This window comes from Bidens hawaiensis, unplaced genomic scaffold (genome assembly GCF_021521415.1).
Source record: "Bidens hawaiensis isolate Kalapana, Puna unplaced genomic scaffold, B.hawaiensis_p1.1 tig00001143_1, whole genome shotgun sequence".
In the NCBI taxonomy this organism is placed as follows: domain Eukaryota; kingdom Viridiplantae; phylum Streptophyta; class Magnoliopsida; order Asterales; family Asteraceae; genus Bidens; species Bidens hawaiensis.
In genome coordinates, this window is record NW_027491065.1 from 1,380,765 (window position 1) to 1,397,907 (window position 17,143).

General features: G+C 42.8%; 1 protein-coding gene across 1 annotated transcript; it reads right to left on the minus strand.

The window, feature by feature from the left end:
* Positions 1-14,495: 14,495 nt before the first annotated feature.
* Positions 14,496-15,005, minus strand: LOC143560878 (uncharacterized). Its single transcript, XM_077049074.1, has one exon. The coding sequence runs from the start codon at positions 15,003-15,005 to the stop codon at positions 14,496-14,498; it is 510 nt and encodes a 169-aa protein (XP_076905189.1).
* Between the last annotated feature and the right edge of the window lie 2,138 nt (positions 15,006-17,143).

Here is a 17,143-nt window from a genome sequence, read left to right on the forward strand (position 1 = left end):
AACCAGGTGCGTATCGGCTCGATGGCGCTCCCATCCCAACATGGAAGGGAGCTCATTTACACAGTTTGCATGTAAATCAATTCCAATTTGTAAAGAAAAGGCCAAGAGCCACTTCTAATGGAAATGATTCTCTTTAGAACATCGAAGCTGATGATTTTACATTTATACTTTTCTGAACATTGGTAATGGCATTCACATTATGTGAAGTCGTTGCGTGGGAAGGCGGTTCTACCCGCACAAACCCAATAATGAAAAAAAAAAAAAAAAAAAAAAAAAAAAAAAACCTTCACGCAGGTCAGTCGAAGGAGAGGTTCAGCACCCAAAAATGAAAGTGCAGGTCTATCCGCACGAATCATAATGGGGAAACTGAACAATAACCTATTGACAACCGCGCGTCGAACGGTTCAAAACAAAATTCTCAAAAGGATGAGGAAAACCTACACGCAGGTCAGATATGGGTAAAGTTTTGCCATCCTACTAAGTGCAAGTGACGGTTCTACCCGCACAATCACGAAAGAGGAAGCAAAACTTCACACCTATTATCAACCACGTTCAAAGGTTAACTTATCCTCAAAGGATGAGGAAAACCTACACGCAGGTCAGATATGGGTAAAGTTTTGCCATCCTACTAAGTGCAAGTGACGGTTCTACCCGCACAATCACGAAAGAGGAAGCAAAACTTCACACCTATTATCAACCACGTTCAAAGGTTCACTTATCCTCAAAAGATGAGGAAAACCTACACGCAGGTCAGATATAGGTTTAAAGTTAAGCCATCCTACTAAGTGCAAGTGACGGTCCTATCCGCACAATCACGAAAGAGGAAGCGAAACTTTAATCCATTATCAACCACGTTCAAAGGTTAACTTATCATAATGCCTTAGAAATTTCGAAGAAAGATAAGGAAAACCTACACGCAGGTCAGATGAAGGTTAAAGTTTAGCCATCCTACCAAGTGCAAGTGACGGTTCTACCCGCACAATCACGAAGGAGGAAGCGAAACTTTAACCCATTATCAACCACGTTCAAAGGTTAACTTATTCTAAACACTTGGAAAATTGCTAATTTAAACTAAGTATGCAAGTCATAAGTTTATAAAGCAAGGAACCCAGAGAAGGAAATAACAATCTTAGCAAAAAGATTAATATTCCAAATAATATATTACAAGAATGGCCGGGTAACTACCCGCCTAAAAGAATAAAACTATACAAGTCTATCTCAGCAATGGGAAGGGATCTTCAGGATCAAGCTTCAGGGCCGCTTCCACTTGGACCCGCTCCGTCAGAAGAACGGGGTGGTTCGAGGAACGCTTTGAGGACAGCTAACCCATCATCAGCAACAGCTACTTCGTCCACCTTTTCCACCACTGGATGCGGGAAGGCGGCGTATTGGTTCAATGCTTGGTCATAAATGGCTTCGGTATCCACATCGAACAAAGGGAAGTTGGAAGGCGGGACGCCTTTCTCAACAAACCCTAGACCAAGCAGGAAGCCGGCCTTTTCCCCATCCTCATGAGAAGCGTTGAGGGCTGCGCTCATAGCATCATCGTAAGAGGTCTCTGAAAAGACCCGACGCACAACCTACAAAGAAAAAATACAAGTATTAGAACCTTTTCTTACAAAAGAAAAGCGTGAAGATAAAGCTAAACATACCTGAGGCAACGCTTCTCGAAGAAGCCATTGGAGGGCAGCTTGAGCTTCGTTATGGGCGCGTTCGGCTTCGCTCTTGTTAAGGTTGGCAAGTAAAACTTCCTTTGCGGCAGCCTCTTCGACGCCCTTAAGCTTCCGCTCGGTGTGGTCAAGCACCCCCCTCTGGTCCAAGATTTCCTGGAGTTTCTTGGCATCTTCCATTGCCAAGGCATCATGAGCGCGTTGGAGAGCCTCTAATTTGGCCTTGAGCTCCTCATTCTCCACACGCAAAGGCTCAGCAACGGCTTCAGCCTTGGCAGCCCTCTCGGTTGCGTTTCGCGCAGTCTCCCTGGCCAGCCGAAGCTGTTTATTCACAGCTTGGGCAGCCTTGGAACGGGCCTCGAGTCGCGCCTGAACTTCAACCTCGAGGGCCTTGAAGGCCTTCTCCTTGTCGGCGGCAGCTGCCGCCAGCTGTTGGTTCTCCTCCCGAAGAGCACGCGCCTCAGATACGTCCTTGGCGCGAGCTGCTTTCAACTTATCGTTTTCACGACAAAGAAGCTCGACGCGCGGCTGCATCCGGGCCTGGAGAACCCGAAGCTCATTGGTTAGCCTACCCTCCTGGTAGCTAACCATGGCTTCCCCCAACGCACCCGGGGGAGCAGCGTGGCGAGCCCAGTCCACGCACTCCACATGTGTGCGAAGGGTTGTTCCTCGGCGGATGTTCCATCGTGGAACATACACTTCATTGGAATCCGACACTGCAAAAGAAACAAAAGCAGTAAGGAAAAGATAATAAAAAAACATAAGGGAAAAAGAAAGGAACCCTACGCACCTGTAGGGTCAATGACAGGCCGATAGCCGCCAAACCCATCACCTGAACCTAAAGGAAATCCATCCAACAGGTCAGGCAGACGGGAAGGTGGCAAAGATCGGCGGGAAGCCCTGCGCGTACCTGATGGTCCGGCCGTCGGTGCCGGTGGCGCGGGCATGGTGGCAGCCGCCGTGGTCGCCGTTGTGGTCGCCGCCGCGGTCGCCGCCTCGTCAGCAGCAGCAGTAACCGCCGGCTCCGTGAAGGATGCCGTAAATATCGCACTCACGGCCGGCGATGACGTCATCTCGGATGGAACAGTCTGCTCAGAGGGAGCAACTGAACCAGCGGAAGCAGGCGCAGGCACCTGGGTCGACGCCTCAGGTAGGCTGACCAAGCCTATCGTCATTGGCGGAAGGGTACCCCTCTGCGCTTCACCCCGGAATGCGTCAACATCCACGCCTGCACAAAGAAGAAAGTGTTAAATTTATGAAGTGATAAATTTACAAAGACATTATGATTGTACTTACGGGTTTTCTTGACCCTGAACGTACGGACGGGCGGGGAGGAACCCGATGGAGCCGGCCTCTTGGTACCGGTCACCGTCGTCGTCGCTGGTTCTCCGGAGGTAACAGTCGTAGCCTCCGGAGCAGTGGTCTTCTCACCACCGGGGTTCCCCGCCACCTCTTCATTATCTGACTCGGAGTCAGATAGAACCACCGGATCAGCTGTGGAGGCCTTCTCCTTCCCTTTCCCGCCGGCAACCCTCTTCTTCCGCACCAACGGAGGAGCATCTGAGGATTCCTCAGAAGAAGACAGGTCAGGAATTCCAGCAGCGGGTACAGCATTGAGGGATTGAGGAAAGAATATCGCCTTACCTGGCCGCCGGTGGCTCAGGATCTCGTGGCCCAGCGGATAGACCTCCACAAACCGATCCACCGTTTGCTCCAAGATGGGCAACTCGCCCTCGTCCAGAGCACGAGTACCCATCCGCGCGGGACCGTCGGTTTCCCGCGGGTACAGAAGCGACTCAAAATCATTTCCCTCTGAAAGAAAAGAAACAGTTAGAAGACAAACTCGTATAAAAAAGAAAAGACAAGACATACCATAGGGAATAGAGTTCAAACCGTATTCGAGAAGGATGGGAACCTGAGACGCATCCTTCCACACCCGGCTCATCCCTAACATGACCATCCCGGACTCCGCAAACCGGTAAACCGGAGATTGGACCCGGGATATCTTCGAAAACCATTCCGCCTCCTGGTAATTGGGGGCGTGAAGGCTCGGTATCGCTTGGCCATTTTTAAACTTCATGGCAAGGGGGATGGCGCGGGCAGAAATGTAGAAGAATTCCTGCTTCCACGCGCGAAGACTGCGCTCGGTGTCGCAAATCTTCAGACCCTTAATACGGGTCGTCAGGGTGTACCACCCCTGGATGCACCTCCAGGTATAGAAGGTCATCAGGCGGTCCACATGGGGCTCGATGCCCAAAATCCGGCACACCCACTCAAAATGGCGAATCTTAGCGATCGCCATGGGGTGCAGCTCGGTCAAATGAACACCGTGCCTCTCAAGGACACGGTAAACAAATTTTGTCAATGGGAATCTAAGATTCCCATAGACAAAAAATGCAGCATAAACCCCGATCTTGCCTCTGGGGGCATCGTACACGGTCTGGTGGGATTCAGGAAACTCAGGCTCGAGATGATCGAGCATGAACTTCCTGACAACATATCGGTACTGATCGCCGGGCAGAGCACACTGGCACTCGCCAGCAGTACCCCTGTCGTCAGCTATAGCTTCAGCATCACGAGAAGACATCTTGCAGAGGAAGAAAAGAACGATTTCGAGAGAATGCTCGATTGAATAAAGGAGTATTCGCCGGAAATCGCCTTAAAGATGAAGAGAAGAGTGAAAAGTATGGATTACAAATAACCCTCTCTCCCTTTATATAGTAATCGCAATTAATGCGGTGAATTTAATGCGGAGGAGAGAGAAATCGAAGGTGCAATGAAACTATGACACGTGGCAAAAAGCAAGCTGGCAACAGCTGTTGACAGGACGCGTGCCAGTAATTTCGCGGCCACGCGCCCGAAAAATCGTGCCCACGCGCCAGAAAAAGCGACTGGAATGACCATGTTCTGTCACGTCACCATAACTTCCTGCACGTCCTTACAGTCAGAAGAAACCGTCGCACGACGTTTCAGAGGTTTGGACTGTTCTTATCTTTTCACCAACTCTTCGAATTTCAAAATTCGAAAATATTAAAAAGTAAGCGGGAAAATACCCCTTACCCCTTGGCAAACAAGTAACCGTAAGACGGATGCGGGTACAGTGTAAAGGCAAAACCCTTCACATACCTAGCACCCGCAGGGAATTGAAGTCAAGAACCTTGGCAAACAAGTAACCGTAAGACGGATGCGGGTACAGTGTAAAGGCAAAACCCTTCACGCACCGAGCACCCGCAGGGAATTGGAGCCAAGTAAAACCTTGGCAAACAAGTAACCGTAAGACGGATGCGGGTACAGTGTAAAGGCAAAACCCTTCACGCACCTAGCACCCGCAGGGAATTGGAGCCAAGTAAAACCTTGGCAAACAAGTAACCGTAAGACGGATGCGGGTACAGTGTAAAGGCAAAACCCTTCACGCACCTAGCACCCGCAGGGAATTGGAGCCAAGTAAAACCTTGGCAAACAAGTAACCGTAAGACGGATGCGGGTACAGTGTAAAGGCAAAACCCTTCACATACCTAGCACCCGCAGGGAATTGAAGCCAAATATTCCTCGGCAACCAAGTAACTATAAGACGGGTGCGGGTACAGTGTAAAGGCAAAACCCTTCACATACCTAGCACCCGCAGGGAATTGACGCCAGGAATACCTTGGAAGTAAAGTAACCGTAAGACGAGCGCTGGTACAGTGTTAAGGCAAAACCCTTCACATACCTAGCGCTCCGCTGAGAATTGAAACCAGGAAGGATCTTCTGGGCAATGCTTGCGGAAACGGAAATAACATCCCCGCATAGCGGGAACGTCGAGAACTACGTTGTTGGAAACTCCAGGATGGAATTGGTGGTTTTAACATAATTGATCACTATGTTCAAAACTACCAAAACCTCATGGAGAGTCCACACAAGTGGGACTCAACGCTCCTGACTTGCGAGGAGGTTACAGACCTACCCGCATCATACCCAAAGACCAAGCAGGAAACTCGGGAATTTCTGCAAGTGACAAGGACTTCCGAGGGAAGAATCCCCCTGGAAAACCTTAAAAAACCCTTTTCAAAACCCTTTGCTTAAGTCCAAAAGTTCACCTCACTTTATTAAACACGCATGAGAAGAACATTGGACTGGGGGGACTTGAAGAGGTAGGTCCCAGCAGAGCCCAGTTGGACCCGCAAGACTCACCTTAAACAGGGACGTCTGCGCAGAGACCAACTGGATCCGCAGGACCAACCATGCTCAGAGACGTGACGTCCTTACGCGCAGTACGCAAGCTGGTCCCGCAGGAAAAGCCTACCAATGGTGAAGGACTCCGCCTGTCCCCGCAGCCTCGGATACAAGCCATTAGGGAAGGCCACCCGCGCAGCATGGCTACACGCACAAGGCACTTAGCTCTCGATCATTCAGTGTCACCTGAAGGAATGAGCAAAGCCGGGAGCAATCCCGCACAGAGGCGGGAGGGGGAATACTCCCGCCAAAATAAGCCAGTCTGTATACTGAAGGATCTTTTACTGTACCTGACGAGGTATGGGCGAAAGATCTGATCAGAGATACGACAGCTCACTGATACAGTATGGCGAGCAGCATGCTCCTGTACTGTATCACTATTAGCCGCTGCCTACTCACCAACTACTGTCATACCACGTGCGTAGCCGGCAGTTGGTGGAAAGGGAATAGTATACAGCAGGCCTGGTCACTATCAGCCGCTGCCTACCCACCAACTACCAGCAGGGCACGTGCGTAGGCTACTGTTGATGAACAGGAACACTGTTGCAGCCGGCCATACCTCCTTGGAAACCTACCTTCGGCTATAAATACCCCAAATGGTATGATCATCTCAACACATGATTACATTATCTTATATCATCATAATATACCTGATATCTGCTCTAGCAATCTCTTAATATACTTTTATATTTAAAGAGCAATCTAGTCTGATTCTCACGCCGGAGGGTGGTCACAAGGAGGAACCCCCCCCCCCCTTCTCAGTGACGAGCTCACGGTGTCTGTTTTGCAGGTTATCAGAAGAACCATCTTCCAAGGGTCTAACCCCTCATGGGAAACAGCTATCCAACCCCCAGGTTACCAGTAATCTGTCCGGGGTCCGGTTAGTGTTTCTTCAATTGATTTAAATTGAGAAGAAGAAAGATTTGAGTAGAGAATTTCTTGGATATTGAGGACATGCAATAACACTGATTGGGTCTGCAGAGAAAACACATGAATGGTGAGCAGGAGGAGTGGCCAAAGATTTGATTTGGATATTTTTTTTGAGATATAATATATTTTGTTATTTTTATAATTTTAGATAATTAGTTTTTTATTAAAGTAAAGGAGTGTTTTTATTTTAATAAAAACATAGTTTATGGTGAAATTTGAAATACCTAATGGGTCTCAAATCTCATATTTCGAATTTTGTTGCGTTTGATTCGGTGACCGGACTTAATATAGAATGTCGTTTGATGTTTGAGTTATGTATATTGGATACCCGGTACGATTGAATACTTGTGGGAATGTTTCTTAAAATTTTTGAGTTATCAGTTTCGGGTTCGTCTAGGTTAAATGAGTTTCGGTCCGTTTTGTTCCTATTTGGGCCAAGCCTATCGACATACGGTTTGCTTCGGCCAACGTTATGTTCAGTATCTAACGATAATTTTAAAAAAATAGCCCTACATTTGGGGTTGTCACAAACAGAGGTCCGCGGGTAGCCGCGCTAAAACAACAGTATGTCAACTTGAAGCTCCAAAACATGCCATTGCTTCGAAGCAGACTGCCAGAAAATATAAGAAATCGGAGGGCAACTGAACGATCTTGGTATTACAGTTGACCTACAAAGTCTTGTTCTTCAACTCGTTCGGGGCTTACCCAACGAATACGATGCTACCTGAGCAATTATAAACCTAGCCATTCTGTCTAGGGAGGACGCTTACAACCAACTTGTAACATTCGTTTCTTTTCATCTCCGAAAACCCAACCCTTTTAAATTTTCGATTATATATATATATAATATATATATATATAGGATTAGGTTCATTTCAGAAGTGATTCTTATAGCGAGAAGTGCGAGAAGTGATCTCAACCATTAGATTGTTAATCAAAAGAAAACTCAAGAACATAAGAACAAACAAGAACAAATCCATAATATGAAGCAAAAATGTATAAAGAACAACAATGAAAAGCAAATTAATTATAAAGACTTACTTGTTTATGCTAGAGAGAATAGAGACAATGAGATTTGGTGTGAAAAATAATGAGAATAAAAGACTCTATTTATAGGCCAAAAGTTGATGTTTGAATACAATTGAGATAGAGATAAAACATGTTTAAAGATAAAAAGATAAACAAATAATAATAATAATGATAACGATAATTATAATAATGTATAAGATAATAATAATAACATAAAAAATATATAATACATTTGATTTTCAAAGTGCATGACACTTTTGAATTTTTTTTTTAACTTTTTTTTCAAATTATAAGAATTAGATAAATTTACTTGTGGAACAAGGTTAAGATAGAAGGTTCTAGAATGCTCCATTTTTAAATCACACGATTAATTTAAATATTTAGGATAAAATTAATAATAACAAAATATTTTGTTACATGTTATAAAATATTAATCGAGGCATTACGGTTCAACATGTCATATTAATGACTGAGCACGATTATGATAAAATGAACATAGGATCATATAATTACGCATATAAAGTTAATGTTATTCAATAAATGACACATAATTCAACACTAATAAATGTAGACGATGAAATTAATACGAGAACTTTATTAAATACGATCACAAAAGACTAGCGTTTTTGCAAGAAAAATCCATAGATGTTATAGTCTCCCCCAACTTAAGGGAATTTCGTCCTGAAATTAAATAGTTGAAACTGCTTCGGATTGAAAAAGATGAGGGTATTTTTGTTTCATTTGATCTTCAAGTTCCCAAGTAAACTCGGGTCCTAGCTTGTAGTTCCACTTCACTTGTACTAGACGGATTCGACTTCGCTTGAGTTTCTTTACATCACGATCCACGATTTCGACAGGTTCCTCAATAATGTGAAGTTTATCATCAATGCAAATATCATCAAAGGGAATAGGCTGAGTGTCATCGGCTAAGCATTTCTTGAGGTTAGAAACATGGAAAGTGTCATGAATACCACTCAATTCCTGATGTAGTTTGAGTTTGTATGCCACTGGACCAATCCTTTCAAGAATCTCAAACGGTCCAACATACCTACGAGCGAGTTTTCCCTTTTTCCCAAATCGGACAACACCTTTCCAGGGGGAAACTTTGAGTAAGACTCGGTCGCCAACTAGAAACTCAAGTGGCTTCCTTCGATTGTCGGCATAACTCTTTTGTCGGTCACGAGCGGCCTTAAGTCTTTCTTGAATGATGGCAATCCTATCGGAGGTTGCTTGGACGATTTCGGGACCAATAACTTGCGAGTCACCAATCTCAGTCCAACATACAAGTGTTTGACATTTCCTACCATAGAAAACCTCAAAAGGAGCATATTTAATGCTAGTATGTTAGCTGTTGTTATAGGAAAATTCAATGAGAGGTAGGTGATCATCCCAATTTCCTCCAAACTCGATTATGCAAGAACGGAGCATTTCTTCCAAGGTTTGGATGGTTCTCTCTGTTTGACCATCTGCTTGGGGATGGTAAGCTGTACTAAGATTCATACGAGTCCCCAAAGATTTTTGAAGGAATTGCCAAAAGTTGGAGGTAAAACGACTGTCAAGATCGGAGATTATGGATAAGGGAACACCATGACGTGTCACGATTTCGTTGATATAAATTTGAGACAACCTCTCCGTTTTGTAGGTTTCACTAACTGGGATGAAATGAGCAGATTTGGAGAGACGATCGATTATAACCCAAATAGAATCATGCTTACGAGTGGTTTTTGGTAGTTTAGTAATGGAATCCATTGAAATTTGGTTCCACTTCCATAGAGGAATCTCGGGTTGTTGAAGCAAACCCGAGGGCTTTCGATGTTCGGCTTTAACTTTTGAGCAAGTGAGACACTTCCCAACATATAAGGCTATGTCCTTCTTCATGCCAGGCCACCAATAGAATTCCCTAAGATCGTGGTACATTTTATCAGCTCCCGGATGGATCGAATATCGAGTTTTGTGGGCTTCGTCAAGGATAAGATTTCGAAGGTCTTCAGAATTTGGAACCCATATGCGTCCCATGAAGTAAACAACTCCATAAGACTTAGTTTCCAATTTCTTTTCGGCTCCACAATCCAATTTAGCCTTGAGATTGTTTTGGGCTACCACTTGGGCTTGATCTTGAAGAATTGGGGCCTTAAGGCTAGTGTGAACAATCATCTCCATGGCCTGAATATGAGAGGGTTTAACTCTTTCCTTTCAGCCTAGGGCATCGGCTACGGCATTCGCTTTCCTGGGGTGGTAGAGAATTTCCCAATCGTAATCATTGAGTAACTCGACCCAACGCCGTTGCCTCATGTTGAGTTATTTTTGGTTGAGGATATGTTGCAAGCTTTTATGATCAGTATAGATGACACATTTAGTTCCATAAAGGTAGTGTCTCCAAATTTTTAGAGCGAAAATCACCGCACCTAACTCAAGATCGTGAGTGGTGTGGTTCTTTTCATGGATCTTGAGTTGTCGAGAGGCATAAGCTATAACTTTGCCTCGCTGCATGAGTACACAACCGAGACCTTGATTTGAAGCATCACAATAGACAATGAAATCATCGTTTCCATCGGGAAGGGTTAAATGGGTGCGTTACAAAGCTTTTGCTTAAATGTTTGGAATGCGCCTTCTTGCTCTTGGAGGTAAGGCTATTTTTGAGAAATTCGAAATGAAACAACGATAATAACCAGCTCGACCAAGGAATGAACGAATTTCTGATGGGGTTTTCGGAGCTTCTCAATTTTTGATGGCTTTGATTTTTGCGGGGTCCACGTGTATACCTTTATCATTGATAACATGACCCAGAAATTGAACTTTGCGAATCCAGAATTCACATTTCGAAATTTTGGCATAAAGTTGTTCTTTCTTCAATAGTTCCAAGGTGAGGCAAAGGTGCTGCTCATGATCGGTCTTGGTTCTAGAATATATTAAAATGTCATCAATAAAAACGATGATGAATTTGTCGAGATACGGTTTGCAAACTCGGTTCATGAGGTCCATGAATACCGCGGGTACATTAGGCAAGCCAAAGGGCATAACCATGAACTCATAGTGTCCATAGCGGGTTCGAAAGGAGGTTTTGGGTATGTCTTCATCGAGAATTCGCAGTTGGTGATAACCCGAGCGGAGATCAATTTTTGAAAAACAAGTGGCTCCTTGAAGCTGATCGAAGAGATCATCAATCCTCGGTAGTGAGCACCGATTCTTATTGTTGAATTTATTTAACTCTCGGTAGTCGATGCACATGCGGAAAGATCCGTCCTTCTTTTTGATGAAAAGGACAGGAGCTCCCCAAGGTGAGAAACTAGGCCAAATGAATCCTTTGTCAAAAAGTTCTTGAAGTTGGCTAGAGAGTTCTTGCATTTCGGACGGGGCTAAACGGTATGGAGCTTTGGCTATGGGAGTTCACCCGGTATAAGGTGGATTTAAAATTCGACTTGTCGAGACGTAGGAAGTCCTCACAAGTCATCGGGAAAAACTTCGGGATAGTCTTTGATAATGGGAATATCTTGAATCTCTTTCCCTTCGGATTTCTTGTCACCTACATGGGCTAAAAAGGCATAGCATTGTTTCCTCAAAAGTTTACGAGCCTTCATACAAGAGATGATTTTTAGGTTATGTGACATTTGAGCCAAAACAAGGTACACCTCAGTACGTATTTACCGATTAAGCAAATAAACGCCTTTTGCGTAACAAACGAACGATTAACCGAACGGGTCGGGTTATGACCCAGATATCTCGGGGGGCCATCTATAAGTGATATACGATCTATACAAGCTAAAATATTAGTAATATGGCCTTAGTTTGATAGCAAACAAGTTAAACGAAAACATGCTCGTTTAACTACCCGCTATAGATTTAAACGCGAAAGATAGTTACAAACCAAGCATTGTATCATCCGTTAAGCCGAAAAAGACTTACCAAACACTTATTTGAAATGTTTTAAGCGATCCGTGAAAATATTTTTGATTTTTACAAACATATAGTATGTTTTTATAATTTTACACAAAACTAGCCGAAAAACACTCGTTTTCGCGCTTTTTAACGCACCCGATAAGTTTTTCGCGCCAAAAACCGAACCCGAACTAAATTTGGACTGGGCTTTTCGTATTTGGGCTTGAGAAATCAGAAACTTGGGCCAAAATGGGCCCAAGGTGGGCCCATGTGAATCCCGATCGCAACAGCAGCCCCCCCACCCTTTTAGTTCTTTCACATATAAACTAGATACAAGATATTTCTAACATCATTTTCTAGAAAACTCTGGACACAAGTTCTGCTCCAGCCAAAAACCAGCAAGAAACAAGGTAAAGAGATCTTAAATAATCGATTTTCGTCTTGTTTAAACTCGTTTAATACCATAAAAACATGTCTTGATTACTAAAAATCATTCCTAACCATGTAAAAATCCCAAAAATGGTCCATAAACATGTTTTGATCATACACATGGAAAGGAACCTGTTTTGATAGTTTTTTTTTGCCATAAACACGGATGAAAGGGTTGAAACGGCATTTTTACGGTTCAAAAGTTCGTTTTTGTGCACTAGCCGAAACCCTAAGTTAAGAGCTGTTATGTTGAAGAAAAATTTCTTGGTTTGTGATATAGGACTTGTACCTAGCTTTCTTAGAAGCACAAGAACCCGAAAACTTGATTAAAAAGTCGGAAACGAGCCAAACCCGCTAAGGTAATGCCAAAACACTCGCTTACGGGCTATTTAGGTTAAGGTTGTGATGTGCATATTATTAGGCCTTGAACTTTTGCAGGGACATCAGGGACCATGTCAATGAGTCCCTGTTCAAATTTGGTAATTTTTCGACCATTCGAGAATATTTGGAGAATTTATTACCGAATTGGGACGTTTATTTGGGAAAAATAACTAAAATACTTCAAAAATTATGAAATTTTTCTGAGAACTCAGATTTGATGTATTTTAATCACATATTAATTTTGGGATCATTTGGAGAAGTTTAAAGGTGTTTTGTTTATATGCGTTCGTGTGAATTTTTATAGCCGAAATTGGGCCGAAAAGAATATCGCACGAGCTTTTTACATTCTGGAATTGATACATGTTGATTTGGGACATGATTTGAGCATTCAATAATTTTTTTGGAATTTTTGGAAATTGTTTGAGGTAAACGGACGATTTTCAAGCGAAATATAGCTGATAAAATGAATTTTTATAAATTAATAAATCAGTAGATAAATTCCAGAAATATTTTTATTAAAATCTACATATTTTAATTGATAATTGGTTAAATTTTCATAATTTAATGATTAACGGTTAATTAATTATGCTAATATGAATATTAAACAAATTCAGTTTTTATAAAAACTGGCAAGTTTGCGACTAGCGAATCTGCGGGAATATCAAAACATCAAGAGTGATCAAAAATCATATTTTTGGACTAATTAAGTAAAAACGAACTTTTTTATGAAAAACCTGGACAATCCGGATGGATTGTGCGTGTTTCTTCTTAAATCAAACTGAATAAACAGAAACGGACACCGTGGCTAATCCGGGACCCCAGTATGTGATCTTTCTTTATAACTTAATCATTTTGTTAACCAATACATTTACCCAAGCTTATTTCCTCATAAATGTTTTCTGAATGCGTAAACGAACAACTTGGCCCAGCTGGGAAAACGGGAATATGAGCCAAGTTCGGTTCTAAGTATTAGACATTGAACAACATCACAACCTAAGCCTATTGCCACTTTCTGGGCATTCCAGCTACACCCAGATTAGTTATACAGCTAGTATTGAGATTATAATAATATTAAAATATTAATATTATTATAATATTGATCATAGAAACTACTGATAGCGGACCGAACAAACCACGAGCTGATACAGTACTGATTATCTACTAAACCGTGAGTTTCATGACCCCACTTTTAAACTGTTTTACGAACTTTTGGGGTGAAAAGCATGTTTGATTACATATACATACCTGAAACATGTATTGATGTGAATTATCTAAGTGCTAACACACGAAAGTCCCCACGATCACAGTGATTAACTTCGAGCCGGTGGCTTGTGAATAGTACTATTGGTTTGACAAACCTAAACGGAGTCGGCCTGGTTGCCGTGTCACATAGCGCCGTTTGCACATGACCATATTTATACAAACAGGCTATTATGTAGTGTTAGACATAGCTACCGGGGCATGTTGTGGGCGGAAAGGGGCCACAGTGGTTGATGGAGCGTGGGAAATGGATACACGCAGCACATACAGTCAAGGCTTCATTGTAGCTTAGCATAATTACATCATTTACATACATACGTACTTATTTCATGATTACAAGTGTTGACTTGTGAATACTCATTACTGTTTTCTTGAAACTCGTGAAACTCACCAACTCTAGTAGTTGACCCGTTTTAAACTGCTTTTCAGGTGTACCTAAATCGGAATGATTTGGTGATCTGTTACTTGCCCAAGGTGTGTGGTTGATGCTATGTGAATAGAGGCAAGGGTGTTAGTAGTAAGAACGTATAGTTAACGAACCAGTTTTATTTGTATCGCCTAGACTGTAAAACAATGATAGAACAAAGAAATGTAATATATTGTAAATTAGTTTGTAATGTTGATACCAGAGGTGTCTGTTACATTCCCATTTTACGCTTCCGTATTGTGCTAGTCGGGGTGTGACAGGTTACGATTGGGTTTTTCTCCTTAAATGATTAGTGTTTCGCCAGATTGTAATGGGATACGAATGAGCTTCTCGGCACAGATAACTTTAGCTTGATTACGGGATAACCAATCCATTCCCACAACTAAGTTAAAACTACCAAGCTTAAAGGGAATTAGATCGATATTAAGAGAATGGTCATCAAAGGTCAAGGTGCAATCACGCATAATAGTATTGGCTTTGACGGTGTAAGGGGAGTCTAGTTTTGTCGGCTTCCATTTAACAAGGGGTTCAAAATCAAGTGACATAAAGCTTCTTTCCGCGCCCACATCAAATAGTATGGATGCAAAGTGGTTATTTAAGAGAAACGTATTGGATATGACATTGGGATCTTGTCGTGCATCCGAAGCACCAATAGTGAAAGCTCTACCACGAGTGGCTTGGTTGTTATTTGGAGCCAATTGGGGACAGTTGTTCTTGAAATGTTCCAAGCCACCGCATTGAAAGCAAGCACGAGCATTGTTATTGTTTGGTGAAGCGGGGTTGGTGACCATAGCTTTATTAACAGCAGCAGGGGCAGTTTGGCATCGAGGGGCTAGATGGCCAAATTGACCACAATTGGTACACTTTCGGCATTGGGAACTTGGTGGGTGATGATAGTTGAAGGTGGAGCATAGGGGGTGAGGTTCAGAGTACCCTGCCCTAGCCGAGGCTTGGTTAGCAGGAGCCACAGCTTAGACGGGGTGACTGCAGCATAGGTGGTGGTCTTTGGTTTCTGGTTAGGTTGGTAGCTAGTCTTCTTGAATTCTATCTCTTTTTGTTTCCCCCGAAATCCTTCTCCAAAATTTCGGTTTTGACTAGTTCATCGGTTAAGGTACTGGCCAGGTGTATAGCATCTTGGAGGGTTCTAGGATCAATGGTCAAGATCATGCTCCTCATTGAAGAAGGTAAGCCATTTATATAGCAATCAATGGCTTTTTCCTCAGGAGTGACTAGGTGGGGTACTAGCTGGGATAGTTCTTGGATACTGTTGGTATAGCCAAGGTGATCGGCTCATTTCATAATATAACCCTAAAGCTCATCTTTCATCTTTCAGAGTTCGCTCTTGTCACAATATTTCCTAGTCAGCAGGTCCTTGAATTCGGCCCAAGGTAGAGCCAAGGCCGGCTCACGACCTCGAGTCCTGATTTTAGTGTTCCACCAAGTCAAGGCCCCTAACTTAAGGGTGCTAGCAGCATACTTCACTTTAGATTCTCCGGACAATTGCACATTCTTAAAGCGGCTTCCGTGCTCTCGAACCATTGCAGCAATCTGGTGGAACCTTCCGAGCCGGTGAACTCGGTAGGTTTTGAAGCAACAAAGGTTCGATAGGATTGATCGTAGTTGTTGCCATTATTGTTGTTGTTGTTGTTTCCGTTGAGTTGATTGACAATAGCGGGAAGAAGAGTAGCCATTTGAGCGAGCACAGTTGCTAGCGGGATGTCATTGTCGTTGTTGTCACTGGAGTCATTGGAGGCATCGCGACGAGGAGGCATTATAAGAAATCACCATATAAGGTGGATAAGTAAAAGAGTAAGGAATAATAAAGCAAATGTTTTGCTATAAAAGAAAGGTAGAGAAATGTAGTCTTCATCCCACGGTGGCAAGGGGATGTGGGAGTTTTTGAAAGAGTTGACGGAATCGAGAGACATGTTAAAAATGAGAAGTTAGGACATTTAATAGCACATAATTTCAACCTAAGGGACATTTTTAGACGTAGGTCAGTTACTAACTCTCTACGACCAAGGCTCTGATACCAATCTGTCACACCCCCCGCCCGAAGGCGGAAAAGCCGAGGCGTGCGTAGATTGAAATCATGCACATGGTATTAAATGTAAAAACTCATATAAGATAAACCAACAAATTATTCAAACCAAATATAGTCCAAATAGAAACATAACATGGAACCTTATTCATTCAACTTCTAAGTCTGACTCATCCCCTATATGAAACTTCAAGAATCTTCATAACTTAATTTCCATCACCTGAAAACATGAGAGATTGTCAACTAAAAACAGTTGGTGAGAACATAGGTTTTAAAAATAAGTTTTATGTTGAAAACATTCCATATGTGTTAAGTTACTTATATACTTTTGTGATTACAACCAAACCTTTGGCACGTTTAGCGAGTCGTTTAATCCACTATTAGACTATTATGTTTAATGTTTAACGATCGTCGGATTCTGAACACACAGGCCTCTACGCGAGGCCCGCATGGGTGGGTCGGACCAATAGATCTATCATCATACTACCACAGGCTTTAACAAGTTAATGGTTGTCAATGCGAATATGTATACACTTGTAATAATCACACATAATGAATATTATGAAATAAAGCTTTAATCAAATAGCATTTATAAAACATAGAATAAATAAGTTGCATGTTTCCACCCCAAAGTATAAAACGTTTAAAGCATGTAAAAGGGGCTATGAACTCACCTTTCTTGACGGATGAACACGAACACGAGCAAGAGTTTGTTGAACCGGTTACGGGATGCCCTAGATTAAGTTTGATTTTTAAATTAGTTAGAGTGTTTCATACTAGAATGTTGTAAACCAAGAGCATGACCTCCAGCAAGTTGATTCCCAAGTAAGAGTCACGGGTCCAATGGGATTATTTACGCCACTCTTGCCTTCGACATAACCGTTTGCT